The sequence below is a fragment of the Marmota flaviventris genome, chromosome 6 (assembly GCF_047511675.1).
Source record: "Marmota flaviventris isolate mMarFla1 chromosome 6, mMarFla1.hap1, whole genome shotgun sequence".
Lineage (NCBI taxonomy): Eukaryota > Metazoa > Chordata > Mammalia > Rodentia > Sciuridae > Marmota > Marmota flaviventris.
Genome location: NC_092503.1, coordinates 92,774,603 through 92,791,347, shown reverse-complemented (window position 1 = coordinate 92,791,347; position 16,745 = coordinate 92,774,603). Strand labels below are relative to the sequence as shown.

The 16,745-nt window shown below is 31.1% G+C and overlaps 1 protein-coding gene across 1 annotated transcript in view; it reads right to left on the bottom strand.

Moving 5' to 3' along the window:
• Eys (eyes shut homolog) overlaps nucleotides 1-16,745 on the bottom strand; it is a 1,581,889-nt gene that overhangs the window by 1,562,563 nt on the left and 2,581 nt on the right. Inside the window, 1 exon segment of the mRNA XM_071613805.1 lies at nucleotides 15,446-15,559. Coding sequence (XP_071469906.1) covers nucleotides 15,446-15,559 — 114 coding nt within the window.

The window sequence follows — 16,745 nt, the reverse complement described above, 5'->3', positions numbered from 1 at the left end:
AACAAAGTTTTTGTTTTCTAGGATTTTGTTTGTTTTTACTACTTGGAGTGTTAGTACTAGTGTTAGTACTAGTCAAATACTCTACCATTGAGCTACATTTCCAGCCAACAAAGTATTCTTAAAATTACATTTATAACATATCTTTTCCTCAAACTGTGAATTTCTCTTCCACAACATGGAAGCAACTAAACTGTGGAAATATTACACTATTATTATGACTATATTTTTATTTGACATTATGATTCTTAAATTTGGTATCAGCCCTAAAGCTTAAAATTCCATGAAATCTTTCATTAAATTTAAACTTAATTATCACACAATATATTATTTTCAGCATGTCAAATTTTTAACCTATATACACTTTCTGATTTCATTATTTTTATAATTAATTTTGCTGAAAAATTATTTTCTATAATTCAGTAATCAAGTTTTCCTCCTGATCTAATTTTTTTCAAAACAATATTATATCATGGAGAATTTTTTTTCTCACCTAGATTATTGAAGGAAATATTTAACTGTTTTCCCTGGTCTATGCTTGTTTTTATTCCTCTTATAATTGTCTCTTACCTCAGCAGCTAGAATTCTCAAACATAGCAAAACATCTTATGTCTCAGCTCAAAACTACTAGTGGCTATTTCAAGGTCAAAATTAGAGTCTTCAAGGTGATCCCTAAGGACCTCTCTCTCATTGACTTTTCTGACACCATTCGCTAAAACTTCCACTATTTTCATTGTATTCCACACATGTTCTTATCTTAGGAACAATGCATGAGCTGATTTTTTGTCTAGAATTTTTTTCCCCAAACACCTGCAATGTCTAATTGCCTTAGATCTTCTAAATCTTATGGAAATAAAAAAAGAAGCAAAACTAAAACCATTATCCCCATGAAATGTCTCATTTAGATCTCTGAAGGAAGATCTTTAATGTCTTTTACAGATGTTAAAATTGTAGAAGTCTATGGGGATCTGGGATTGTGGCTCAGTGGCAGAGCGCTTGCCTCACATGTGTGGGGCACTGGGTTCGATCCTTAGCACCACATAAAAATAAATAAATAAAAGTATTGTGTCCATCTAAAATTAAAAAAAATAAATTTAAAAAAAGTCTATGGGATATAACAGTGGAAATATTTTAATATACTTAATATTTTATGTGCTTTATCTGGAGAAACCAAATTATGTGAAGAAGAATGGATATACCTTCTATTTCTCCATTAATTTTTCTCTGAACAAGAGAAGAAATAAAATTAAATTAATATTTTCTTTTTGGGGTTAACATAATAAAAAATTATTCTTATTAAGTTTGAACTTCTAATAAACTATTAAGTCAGTATAAGTTTGTCCCATTCAACATATGAGAGATGCTTATTCTAAAGACTCAATATTTATCTGTAATTAAAATTTAAATGCACTTTACTTTTATTTTTTAATTATAGAATTCCTAATAGAATGCTTCAAATTCTTTGACACCATGAACTCTATTAGGCATTATATTGCAAGAAATATGGTAATCACCAATTTTTTATTCCAAAAGTAAACAGTAAAGATGCTGTTCTAATATTATGAATAATTCAGAAACATTTTTCAACAGAATTATGTTAGTTACATTTTAAGTCTTTATAAAACATATTTCCACTAAGGCAAATCTAAATAGTACTATTTTCATGTACTCTGTTATCAAGTATTTTTGGTCAGTAAATCTAAAAATGGAATGAAACTCAAATAATGGAAGAAAATGTGTATTCTTTCAGGTTCATCAGAAGTATATAAACTTTCATTGATAATAAAATGCCATTTTCCCTTTAAAATTATTATTTATTATTTTTTAACATTTTGAATTTATGTTTCTCATAGAGGCAATAGAAACACTTTTCCCTTAATACTTGTAAATACTATTCAGCAGAATAAAAAAAATAGTCAAAAAAGCCAGAGAAATTCAAACCTCAATAAATCTCTCACTATCCTCAGAGAACTTTCTTCCTCTGCTATACTTAGCTATTTCTTCTGCCAAGCATCTGTTGAGGAAATGATGTAAGTAAAATTTCAAAGATTTTAAGTCCCTAGCTGTAGCCTAAATTTAGAAATTACCAGATTGCACTGTGACTTAAAATCATATTAAAGAAAAATTCACAAGTTTCTCCTATGTGGTATTTTAAAATTTATTTCTCATTTTAAAACTTTTTATATATTAGAGGTTTGGACTATAGTTCTTTTTCAGTTCTTTTTAAAGAAATGGGTATTTTTAGAAGACTGCATGTTGATACCATCTTCCTTAAATTCTACCTACTTTAAAGGATCAAAAGCTAGCAACAAAAGGGTCTATGCCAGCAACTGAAATGCCATCTCAAGCCTAGCATCAGGGAGGAAAATTTGCTGACATCTTTAATCTTTAAAAATCTTTCTTCTACCCCTGGTAACCAGTGGGCTTAATATTTTTAAAATCATCAAATATTTCTGAGCTTTTTTCTATCTAATAGGTATGATGAGGAATATAATATCAATTATCATAAAGCATCAAGAATTAAATGTAAATAATGAATAATACACAGTGACCATGGTGCTCAGTATAGAGAAAGTATTAATAAACAATATCTATTTTTATAATCACTGTTATTTCTATTTAATGTATTAGATTTGTTTTACAATTTTTGAAGCTAGCTATCTTTGATACTAGAACAAATATAACATATACTACTTTTTTGCATTAAAAGCAATAGAAATTTAAATATTAAATGTTAATATATAGTTACTGTTTTAGCCAGTACAGAAGCACAAAAATAATTTGAAATTGCTCAGCACAGATCAGTCTTTACACACACACACACACACACACACACACACACAGAATTTATATATTTGAAAGTCATTGAGGTCTTATAAACCGTGTAAGAGTGGGAAAAAAATTTTCAAGTCTATGTTTTTTTTCTTAAAATACTGTGCATTAAGATGGTAACAAAATGGGAGACATTTTATAAATATTTTACAACAGGTAAAGAAAAGAATTTCTTGTCATAAAAGCAATGCAGTAGCAAATGATATAAAAGAGCTACATTCTGTAAGCTAGTCAGTAATAGTCATATTCAATTTTTTCTGCCATTGATCTTCTTTTTATATACCCAGGGTAATTGTAAGTTTACCCACTAAGGATATTTAAAATAATAAAGTAAATATCTGGAAACTCAAGATTATATGATTAAACTTACATATAATGGAACATTAGTAAAATTCTGTGAAGAATCAAAACAGATCAAAACAAAATTTTAAAAATATAAAATGCTATCAAGTATCTTTTCAACCATAATACAAAACAAACAAAAAACCAAGAGTTTGGGATGGTAAAAGAAGATAAGTATAAAGCATTTGCATAGCACATGAGGTATTTGTTCTGATAAATAAATAAATCTAGATATCCATAACAAGAAAAATTTTGGAAGTTATACAAATACATTGAAATTAAACAATGTAGTTTTGAATGATCAATGTGTCAAAGAAGAATCAACAGGAAAATTTATACATTTTTTGAAAAAAGTGAAAATGGAGACATAACAACAAACCCCACAGGATACACCAAAAGCTGAACCAAGAGGAAGTTTTTTGCAAAAAAAAAAAAAAAATGCCCATGGGGTTGGTGGCAGGAGGACAGAAAGATCTTAAATAAATACTATATTAATATCTCATAGAAGGAGAAACATACCAAAGACAGTAGAAGGAAAGAAAAAATAATGATCAGAGTAGAGATAAAAGAAATAGAATCTTGAATAAATAGTGTAAAACAAACAAACAAGCAAAGAAACAGTTCAGTGAAGAGATTAAAAAAAATAGGTAAACCCTTAGCTAGATTAGCTAAGGAAAACAGAAAATACAAATAAATAATATCAGAGATGAAAATGGAGAAATAACAAATAATAGTGTATAAATGCAAACAATTGCTAGCAATGACAATGAACAATTCATGCCAATTCATTTGGTAGCCTAAAATAACTTGAATACATATAGCTTACCAATGTGGACCAATGAAGAAATAGAAACCCATGAACACAACAATAACAAGTAATAAAATTGAATCATAATCCCAGAAGCTCAGGAGGCTGAGGCAGGAGGGTTGCAAGTTCAAAGCCAGTGTCATCAAAAATGAGGCAGTAAGCAACAACTCAATGAGACCCTGACTCCAAATAAAATACAAAATAAGGCTGGGGATGTGTCTCAGTGATCAAGTGTCCTTGAGTTCAATCCCTGGTACATGCTTGAAAAAAAAAAAAAAAAAAGAAAGAAAGAATCAAATTAAAATTTCCTTCCAATGGAAAGTCTAAAATGGGCATCATGGCATACACCTGTATTTCCAGCTACTCATGAAGCTGAGGCAAGAAGATCCCAAGTTCCTGGACAGCCTTGAAACTGACAGAAATTAGAACCCCTCTAAAACTGAGAACAACTTCCTTATGCTGAGAGAGCTAAAACTCCCTGGCCTGAGAGGCCCTGGGAAACTGAAATTAGAGATTGTCCCCTGCCCCACCTGTCTATCACAAGCTAACTAAATATGTATATTTCCTCCTTTCTTTCTCAATTTCCTGCCTCTTTCTTTAAAAATCTATCCTCACTTTCAAAACCTCCCTAGATGTAATCTTTGAAACAAAAAACAAACAAACAAAAGTTTCTTCTACCTTTCTTCAAAGCTGGCTCTGAGGGACTGTGAGAGTGCTTGCCCAGCATATATTCAATTCCTAGCACCCCAAAATTAAATAAATAAATAAATAAATAAAGCAAGCTGGCTTTGAGTAAAGCCTATCTTCCTACCTAGTCTCTTCCTCCAGGCATATTAGTACTACAGAGCAACAGCCTTAGTGTCTTACTGAGACCCAGACTCAACATTAAAAAACAAAAGGAAACCAAAAACAAATATAAAAACAACAAATTGGCAACTAGAATCGTCACTCTGTGGTAGAATGCTGATAAGTTCCATTTCTTGTACAAAAGAAGAAAAAAAAAACAAAGCCTAGGCTCAGAGAGCCATACTGCTAAGGTCTGCCAAATATTTAATACAGAACTAATACTAATTCTTCTTAATTTGTTCCAGAAATAGAATTGGAAAAATACTTCCAAACCATCCTATGATGCCAGCATTACCCTTTCATTAAAACCATATAAGGATATACACAAAGTAACACAAATCGAACAAAACAAAACCAAAAAAACTGCAAGCCAATACTGATGAACACAGGGACAAAATCCTCAACAAAAGACATAGAAACTGAATCCAACAGCATGTTAAAAACATTATTCACTATCATCAATGTGATTCATATCAAGAATGAAAGGATTAACATATGAAAATTAATAATGGACATAAATTACACGATCATGTCAATAGATATAGAATAGGCATTTGATACAATTCACTATCCCTTCATGATAAAATTGAAGGGATGAATATACCTCAAAATGGTAATACTATTTATAATATGCCATTGCATAATACACTGAATGAGGGAAAGCTGAAAACATTCTCTCCAACATCTGTCACAAGAGAAGGATGCCTACTTACACCATTTTTGTTCAACCTGTGGAAGTCCTAGTTTAAGCAATTAGGAAAAAGAAAGAAATCAAGGGCATCTAATGAGAAAATTAGTTGATTGTTTTGATTTTGGGTTTGAGCCCTAGCACCACAAAATCTACTCTTGCAGGTGATAAGATCTTATACATTAAAAAAAATTCCATCAAAAACTATTAGAAATATTGAATAAATTCATTATAATTGTGAATTTTTAGATTTCATGGTACTGCAATGTCATATCATTTTACCTAATTAAGTATAACTATGATCAGAAAGACAAAAAAATAATAAGCACTGGCTAGGGTGCAGAGAAAAGGGAACACTTGCACACTTTTGGTGGAAATTTAAATTAATGTAGTCATCTGGAAAACAGTATGAAGGTAATTTAAAAAATAAAAAAATAGAACTACCATATGATACATTAGTCCCACTGCTGGATATATATCTACTGGAATGAATCCATATGTGGAAGAGACATCTATACTCCTGTTTCATTGAAACACTATTTCCAATAGACAAGAAATACAAACCACCTAAAGGTCCATGAACTGATGAATAGATAAAGAAAAAGTGGCATACATACACAAAGGAATAAAAGTTAAAAAATTGGTCTCATAGAAGTTGAGAGTAGAATGGTGGTTACCAATGTCAGGCAGAGTGAGAGGAAGGGAGAAATATGAAATGTTGATCAGTGAATAATAATCCTAGATAGGAGAAAGAAGCTCTTGTGTGCTTTTGTGTAGTAGCGTGATTATAGGTAACAATAATATAATAAATGTTTTAAAAAGCTAGGAAAGAAATTTTGAAAGATTTTAACATGAATAAATGATGGGCATTTGAGGAGATAGGTAAGTTTTACCAGATTAAATATTTTACAATATGTACAATATCAAAATATCATGTTATCCCATTAACATATGTAATTTTTGGGAGGTACCAGGGATTGTACTCAGGGTCACCTGACCACTCAGCCACATCCCCAGCCCTATTTTGTGTTTTTCTTAAAGACAGGATCTCATTAAGTTGCTTATTGCCTCGCTTTTTGCTGAGGCTAACTTTGAACTCGTTATCGTCCTGCCTCAGGCTCCCAAGTGGCTGGGATTACAGGAATACACCACAGTGCCCAGCTTCAATTACTGTTTTTATTTACAAGTGAAAATAAATTTAAAATAATAAAAATTGGGGGGAGCAAAATGTTTATTTTGAAATAGTATTACATTTCATTGCTGATATGCAGCCAAATAATAAATATTCTATGAACAAATCTTGAAAAGGTTAAGAAGGTAATAACTAATTTCTTTTTCTTTTGGTGGTACTGGGGATTGAAAATACTAGGCAAATTCTACCACTGGTCTTCATTCCTAATCCTTTTATTTTTATTAGAGAAAGGGTCTCACTAACTTGCCAAGGCTGGCCTTCAACATGTGATCCTTGATGCTCCTGCTTCAACCTCCCAAGTGGCTGGGATTACAGGCATGTGCCATTGTGCCTGGCTAATAGAGCAATATTTTAAAAGTAATATCAGGTATTCTGTCACAAGGTCTTTTTACCTCTAAAATAAACAGGTGCATGACCTATGTTATACATCACATAAAATATATATCTTTTTATATGTTTATAAACATGTCTCATGCTCTTTATATATGTATAAACAGATAGAGACTCACACATACCTGCACACATGCAAATTCACAAGCATTTCTTTCAGTTAAAATCTCTTCACAAAATAATTTGAGTGCTCTGTGTCCCAAATTTAGAACACAATAAATAATTAAGTACTATCATAGAACTAATTGCATGCTTTTAGTTATTTAATTCTTACCATATTAAATAATATTATTTATTTTAGAAGTAGTATACCTACTGAGGGTAATGAGTGTTTTAGTCAGCTTTTTCGCTCCTGTGACGAAAAGGTCTGACCAGAACAATTTTAGGTGCAAAATTTTATTTGGCAACTCACGGTTTTCAGAGGTATCAATCCAGAGACAGTAGGCTCCATTCCTCTGGGCCTAAGGTAAGGCTGAACATCATGGCAGAAGAGTGTGGCAGAGGGAAACAGCTCACATGATGATCAGTAAGCTGAGAGAGACTCCACTCTCTAGTTACAAAATATATACCCCATAGACCCACCCCCAATGAACCACTTCCTCCAGCCACACCCCACCTGCCTCCAGTTACCAGTCAGTCCCATCAGGGATCAATTTACTGATTTGTTCAAAGATCTAATCCAACCATTTGTCCTCCAAACCTTGCATTGTCTCTCACATGAATTTTGTGGGGTTACCACCTCTAAACCATAACAATGAGTTAAGCAAAACTTTTGCCAGGACAAATAAAGCATGGGGATTATTATCCTCTAGGAACAATTGCTTGCCTGCACACAGGCTTGACAGGTTTAAGAAACTTATGTTCTATGTAGTCCTGTCTCTTAAGGGTAATTTGGAGGCTTTAGTGTCAAAATATAGTCTACTGTCATGTATATCTTAAAACAAAAAATAAATGCATGTTTTAAAATTGAAGATTAATATGCTTAATGCATGTATTTGTTTTAGAAAATAGGAGAAACAAATGGAATTCTCTGAATGGTGAGCCATAAAACGTCTAAGTTCAAGTGCATTTTGTCATCAAAGTTGATGTACCAGTGTTAGATAGACAAACATATAATTAGAATAAATTTGAGTGCATAAGTGACAGAAAAATAAGTTAACCTTCTTTTCCATACTTACTTAACTGATCTGTACTTACCTGTATATCTTAATTTAATTTTTTATCTGAGACCACTTTAAGCTACTTTTAAATTTGATGAAAAATTTTACTAAATGGTGGCATAATTTGAGTTCAAAATGAATTAATCACTTGCTAATATTTATCTTTAATATGGAAGTGGTCATCTATCAGAGATCTTTTATGAAACTAGTTCTGAACCCCCCCCAAAAAAGAAAAAGAAAATAAATATGAAATTTACTGGGTTATTCAGTTAGGCTGACCACAATAAAGCACGTTGTAAAAATGCGGAATTTCTGATCACTCTAATCAAATCAACAAGTTCAAGACATCAAGTATGGCTCTATCTATTAAAAGGGTTATGACAGATTAGTAATTTTGCATAATGGCTCTATAACTAGCATGTAAAAATTCAGTGTCATGGAGAATCAACAAACAAAATAGAATAAGGAATTTTCCTGACCAGTAAATGTATTAGTATTCATAAGTTCAACCTTCTATTTTCATTTTCAAGTTTTTATGCTAAATAAAAATCACAGCCATATGTTCAAAAATGTTCTTGTATACAAAAAAAAGTTTATGGTTTTTCTCCATAAAACACATTTCAGAGTCCCAAGATGGAGTAATTAGAGAGATGTTTCTGCATAGAATTCTATAAATTGTCGCACCTGTTTAGTTGAACAAAAATTGAAAATATGCAGCCTTCAGCAGAATTCAAGAACTCATTAAAAGACATACTTCACCAGCAGAAATTACTTAATATAAGAAACACATCAGTCATTTTCAGGCAGTCATCAAATGATTTTTAAATCACTGAAACTGGCAAAATCAGAAGTGGAAAATTATCACAATTATATAAGCAGTATTACTTTGATGTAAAGAACATCTGTCACCAATGATAGCCAATTCAAATTCTACAAGGGGGGGTGGGGCATTGGGGCTTTCAATATTACAAGGCTAAAAAATAGGTATGATATTTTTTTCACTTTAAAAACAAAGAAGGCAATGATGTAATATTCTTGGTATAAAAATTGAACATACTTGGATTAAAAAATAAGCAGGTATTCATATTTTCCTTATGGCCATTTTTTAATAGACCCTGTATTTTATTTTTAAGAATGACATATTTCTTTCAATATTTTTTACAGTATTCTTACAAAACACCGAGAGAGCACTCTTATTCTGTCTATAATAGTGTATGATGCTTAAGTATAAGCCTTTGCCTCAAGATGAAAAAAAAAAAAATTGTCTCATACCTATTCTTAAGTACATTCATCAGAATAGAATCATACTTTGAAATCCCTTTATGATTAAGAACATCCTCTCTATTTCTTCCTGTCTTCATTATCAAACATTTATTCAAAACCTTGTATGTGCTACTGGATATGGCTGTAAATCTGAATAGATCATGGACCTGGTTGTCAAGGACTTTGTAAATCAGTAAGAAGAGTTAAGGAGGTAGATTTAAAGAAGTAAAGAAAGAAAGACTTTTAGAAAATATGTAAAATATGAGCAATAGTTGAGAAAATGTGAGTTTGTATAATTCGTTTATTACATGATCATTAGAACTATTTGATAAGAGTGGTTGGCTAGTTTAGAGAAGTTTTGAGAACTGTTTATGAGAGAGAGTAGATGGAAGTCACTTAAGTAAATACTGAAATGGCAGGATCAAGGACCCTAGAAATGACTGTGTTAGCAAAACAGAAGAACTAAACACTGGGTGAGGATTTGTGGCAAGCAATGGCAAAAGTAGCAGCACATAAAACAAATTGCTCACTATGTGTCTTTCACTGAGAAGTTTAGATAAATTGTTTCATTTGATCTTCAGAGAAACCCAGGAGGTGAGTATTGACAACTCTTATGGTTTTAGAAAACAGGAAATTAAATTTAGAGAGCTTATATACTATTCTAAAGATCAAATATACAGGTAGAGGTGGAGATTATCTCAGAACACCAACCTGTGCATTTCCAGTTGCAATACTACACGCCCTGTAGTATTAGTATACAGTGCACCTCATTCATTTTGCATAGCAGACAGGGAAGATGGATGTTATTCCCTCATGTTATTGCAGAAGTAGTAATCCAAGACTAGAGAGCTGAAATTTGTACATGCAAGTCCTAGTGTCTCATAACCAAGCTTGTATCTCTATCCAGTCCATATTCTTTCCATTTTATAACATACAAAGGAAAAAACAACTAGAGACTTTGAAAATAGAAAAGAATTTTTAAAAAGGTGCTTTGGCAGTACTGTGTTGAACTGTTTGACCTGGACAAAATATATTTATCATACCTACCCAGTTCTCTTTCTCCCTAAGTTCAAACTCTTCACAGCACTCCATGTACTAAAATCTAGTGACTTATAGATTTGAATTTGAGTTTTGAATAGTCATATAACACAGTGATGTCATCATCATTTTATAAGAAGTTCATCTTTATGCCTAATTATATATACTTAACTTTAGTTTGTCACAAATTATATTTCTATTTGATACATCCTGTTTAGTATCATTGAAGAGTTACCTCTTTCAATGAATACAAATAATGTTTCTGAAGACTAAGATGGGTGGAAAGACAAAAAGACAGACATAGAGGACAGAGTTGTGCTGACATTTGTGATGCTTTTTCAAATGAACTCTCTTGTAGAATACTATAAAAGCTCTACATAAAAACACACAAACAGAAACTTCAAAGTTTTCAAAAAGTAAACAAAATAAGGTACAATTAGCAAGTACAAGTACATTTTTTTTTTAAGTTGGTTAACAGAAATGATCTCATCAGAAGAACACACAGAAAAATGACTGAACTAAAATGAATAGAACCTCAGCAACTGGTATGCGTCTACCATACATGCAACTGTACAAGGAAAGGACAGGGATATTTTGGTAGTAAAACTGATTTAATAATAAGGGTCTAAAACGTTTCCAGTATAGTAAAAAATATTGCCTTACAAATCCAAGAAGCTTGGTTATTGTTACTGGTCTTAAATATCAGGATTAAGCCCTTGCTACCTGAATCTCAAACACCCAAGAAACACAGAGGCAAAGATGGAAAGCAAGTTTTATTTTAAGAAAGGGACAGAGGCGCAGACTTCTCCAGAGAAGGGAGATCAGAGCCGGGTGCCCACAGGACATGGTTTGTCTTGCTTTTTTATAGACCCCAGAACCCCAGATCTTTTCTTTCTTATCAGTGTATATGCCTAGGGCAGGAAGAAGCAGCACAGTGGTAATCCTTTATGAAGAGAAATGCAATTCCCCAGAAGTGATAGCAACTCCTTGAGCTGGTATTCACCACAATGGAAGAGATACCAGAAGACAACAAATGAAGTTTCAGTTGTTTGTCAGGGTAAAGTAGGCTGGCAGAAGAAATCATTTGTTTGTTCTTGCCTCTTAGTGTTATGTTAGTTTAGATTATACTGTGTTTGATAATACAAGTCAACATCAATGAGGACAGCGATCATAGTTAGCAGAGAATAAAGAAGAAAACTAATACAAAATGAAATTTGACAATGTAAAGGTGATTACAGTTCAGAGTAAATTTATGAAATCCTTTTTATTCAATCTCTAAGAAAACTGTATACATCTTTAAAAGTTTTAGTTTAATTTCACAAAACATTTGCCATAAAACATAATTCCAAACTTTATAATGCTAAACCTTATAGTGAATAATGCTTATGTTTATCAGCTCATATACTAAAAATATATTTTTTAAAAAATTTCACTTATAAGAATGAAGTCTAGTTCAATTCTCTACCTGGTAGGGGGTTAGAGCTAGGGTTAAACTGACAGATTAATTTTCCAAACTCCATCAGAGTTAACTCTCAAAATAAGATTAGAAATGAATTATTAAAAATGAAGAAAATGATATCTGATTTAACTCCTGCCAGCTTTTCTTTCTGTGGACAAAATTCCATTCTCAATAAATTCTACCCAGTGGTGGGGATTATGTAAATGAAGAAGTCTACTTTGCATTGGAAATCATTCTGCCTACATTTTGATTTAAACTGAATTCCTTACACTACTCTCTAGTAGTCAGATTGGATCTCCCGTTTCCTGTCCAGAATGATCCCTAAAGTCACTATACTCTGTTAATTGGTTACTTCTCCAATGCCATGTCAAGTTCTCCATTAAATCACTCATATTGACTCGAGATCTCAGCATGTCTTGCAAATATACCTTCCTGAATCTTGAAACTAAAATTGTACTTTGCAACTTAATATTAAATGAAGACTGAAGAATTTATTTTCTGGAAAATTACTGTTTCCTACACCAAACTATTAATTGAAAGCAAGTGTCAGAAACTGCATATACATAGCTTGAACATTTTAATGCTTCCTTGAAGTGCTAAACAATTATATTTTTAAAATAGTTTGTCAATAAATCTTATGAAGTTACAAAATTAGACTAAATCACTTTAAAATGAATGCATTAAAATATAACATTAATATATAACATTCTTATGCCTGTAGGTTCCTGAAAGTTTTTCAAGAAATCAATAATAATAAATTTAAAATACTAATGTCAAAGCCAAATAAATACATAATTTATATTTTTTATAATATTGTTTTATGCACACTTTTGTTTGAGGCTTTAAGTCCAAGAATTATGCTGAAAGTATCCTTAATACAGTTACTAGACTGTTTATTTGGGTCCTCATTCTGTTTTTCTCAGGGTAGCACCAGATTATGCTAATGGTATGTAAAAAAGAATTTCCAAATTATTAATTCTCCCCAAATATCCATTTACTATTTGGCCTGAATATTTTAACCAAATGCTATTATTCATAGTTGTATTGAAATAAACAAGGATGGCTTTTAATAGATTAGAACTTTGTACTTTAAATTCTACCATGGTTTTCTCTAGGGGTATGAATATACATAATACACAGAAAACTTTTTAACATGAGGATAATCTGGAAAATGAATTGTGATAGTTTACCTCTTTTTCCAATTCCTTTTAAATACAAAGTATACTTTAACTCTCATTTAGATACAGTTTGTAGGACTTCAAAGACCTAAGAAGCCACAAAGAACTTATTCCTTTGTATTTCTGGTGGTAAGAAAAGGACACTGATCATTCTGCCCTGATGAGCACACATCAAGGTGGAATTTGTGAGTAAGCTCTATGTTATATGGGACAGAAAAATTGAGGATGCGCATTCTGAGTTTTTAGTGAGTTATCTGCAATAGAGGTTTGATCATTGATTGTATAAATAAGAGGTCACAAAACTATAACTCTGAGCCAGATGAAACACACCACCTATTTTTGTAATAGAGGTTAAATTAAAATAGAAATGTTCACTCATTTGCATACTCTATAGCTGTTTTCATATTTCAACAGAATAGTTGAGTTACTGAGATATAGACCATGTATTGAACAAAGTTTAAAATATTTATGATATGGCCTCCACAGGAAAAAAAAAAAAGTTTGCTCTCCCTGGGTATAAACATACAACTATTTACATATTTGTGTCCAAATGGGTATTTCTTACTTTTAAATTAATACTCACATGCAACAAATCCAGAAGATTATCATTTACCTTTTTAATAAAAATAAGTCTTAAATTTGTTTTCCCAGAATGTTGATGATGAAGAAATTATTTGACCTTCAACTATGTCACTATTAATGATGCACATCATTAGGTAAAGGGTATTTGTGATATCACTGTCTCTATAAAAGCCAAAAAATGCACATTAGCAGAAGAATCATTATAACATGATTTTAAATGTTGATAATTATATTAGAAGATTGCTTCTTGATGATGCATGAGGTTCAGAGGCAGAGTGATTCTTACAAATCTCTTCATGAAACATGTCTTATCATTTAGATCAAATGACTGACCCAGAATTATTTTCCTTAGAACTATTTTCCTATTATTCAAAAATAGTTAATTCCAACAATAGTTTGATTTTTCCTTCAATGTGTTGAATTAAAGTGAAATTTTATAAGTTTCTCATGCTGAAGGCAAGACTTCTGGCAGAATTGAGAATGCAATTATGAATTCAGTAAAAATGCTAAAAACATAAATGATTTGTTCACACAGTGAAATTATGCACACACAAATTTTGTTTTGAATATTATGATATAACCTTTTTTAACAAATTGAGGAAAGTATTGAGCAGACAAAATTCACATTTTGATCCAAATTAGATCTGATATTTGCATCATTTGAATAAAAACTATAGTTGCAAATTTACCAATGTTAAATATACACACAGTAATGGTACTTTGTGAAAAGCTATTACTGGGGGGAAAATGCACCATGCAGAGTGTACTTTTTTTCCTGCTGTCAATCAATATTTGGATATCAGAAATATTTAGGCCTCTGAAGAGTAATTTTAATAGTGACTCCAATGGTGAGAGAAGGGTTTTCACATTTTAATAGCAAAGTCCTCCAAATTTTGGTTGCATCTACTTCATATCTCCATCAACTCAGTCAAGTGGAAAGGTATGCAAAAGAAACAGGTAGAAATATCACTATTCTCTGGAATTTGGAAGAAATGGATTTTTTTTTTAATGCGTACTAACGGAGTTGTTAGGTTTCTAATGATCAATGGAGATACCACAGTCTATCGACATCTTGAAGGGGGACAGATAAGTATTTTCAAGAAAACAGGAAGCCAAAGAGTTCAAAGATTAGACAGAATGATTTAAAGACATTTTCCTTGGTGAAACATTTAACCAACAGCTAAGAATCTATTAGCTTAAAAAATGATATCATCTCATTACTTTAAATTAATTTGAGAAGGAATTTTTACAAATTTGCTTAAAAAAAGAAAAAAGAGATTTAGAATGGTGTTATCTAAGGAAATAATGTAGATGTAATTATGCTATGTATTTGCAAAATGTGCGCAATTTCTAAAAATATTTTAGTAGTTAGAAAGAAAATATACCTTGCCACGATAAAAAAAAGATGTAGGAACTGATGTCCAAGTTCCCTTTATATTCTTGAAAGCTTACCAGTATAATCACCTGATTGTATTCACAAAATAGACTTATAAAATTTATTCATGAATAATAATAAGTCACCGTATATAACCTCTAACATTGATTTTTTTCAATAATAAATAAAACATTCAAATTTAATTTGAAATAATTAAGACAAAATTAATTTTTTGTGTCTATGTATATGAACATAGAAATATATATGAACATATACATATGTTTGCATTTCTTACCTGTAAATTGTTCATCACATTCACAAATGAAACTATTAGCTGTAACGTTGCTGCAGGTTCCGTGGATACAAATATGTGGTTGACATTGACCAAATATTACTGAACAATTTCTACCTATAAAAATGAAAACAAAATTTCAACAACAATATATGCATTGCATCTAAGTAGCTGATTATGGCCATCAGTTTTCCTTAATTTTTTTGTTGAGAATAATACAAAAATTTAGGTAAAATAGAATTTAAATTATAAAATAATGTTACATGATGATGTATTTAAATTGAAAATTGAAACAAAAAATTAACTTGGATATTCGATATTTTTTTCATGTTTTGATTTCATCCTGTAATATTCAGTTATTTTCAAATTGTTGATATTTAAGCTTTAATTTCTGTGATAATTCAAATTTTTTATCACATTTTGATGGTATATATCATTCTAATATATAAATATTAACATCTACTGGTACCATTGGAGTGGTAATTTAGAAGGTTTAAATGTGTATTGTGTACTTTACCACCTAAAATAGGAAAGGATTCAAAAGGAGAAAAAGCAGTCTGGATTCTCAGAAGCTGTGTAAAAATACATCTTACACTTTATTTTCTTTGTTGTATAAAATTTTCTAAATCCCACTTACCCATATTCTTGTGGTTCCTTTGTATCATACACCTCAGTCATACCTGGCTATTTGTTCTATACATATTTAATCATCTTATCTTCAAATAATGTTTAATGAAATCCTAAGGTAGGGCCAGTGTACGATTGTTGCTATAAGACAGTTGCACACAATGTGCCAATATACCTGCCTTCTACTCACTTACTTGAGTTCTAATTTAATTTGTTCTTGTCTTTTAAATTCCTCATATATTGAGATCTCTGCTTCAGTAATGTAGAATTCTTTCTTCGTTCACATCAAAGCAACCCTCAATACAATGAAAATATAAATATAATTGTATACCAAAATGTTATCTAAAGTCTTAACATCCAATATATCTGAGTGTGAATTCATTTGATGTTGACTGAGTATTTGCCGAAGTAAAGAAGTTTTGAATGAGGTCATTAGAAGCTAGTAAGTTGTCACATGCCTATAATCCCAGTGACTCTGGAAGCTGAGCCAGGAGAAATACAAGTTGAAGGCCAATCTTAGAAACTTAGCAAAAGCTTTTCTCAAAACAAAATTAAAAACAAACAAACAAACAAAAAAAAAAAAAAAAAAAAAAAAAAAAAAAACTAAGACTATAACTTAACTTTGTGGAAAATTTTCCCTGAGTTCAATCTCTAGTTAAAAAAAAAAAAATGGTTA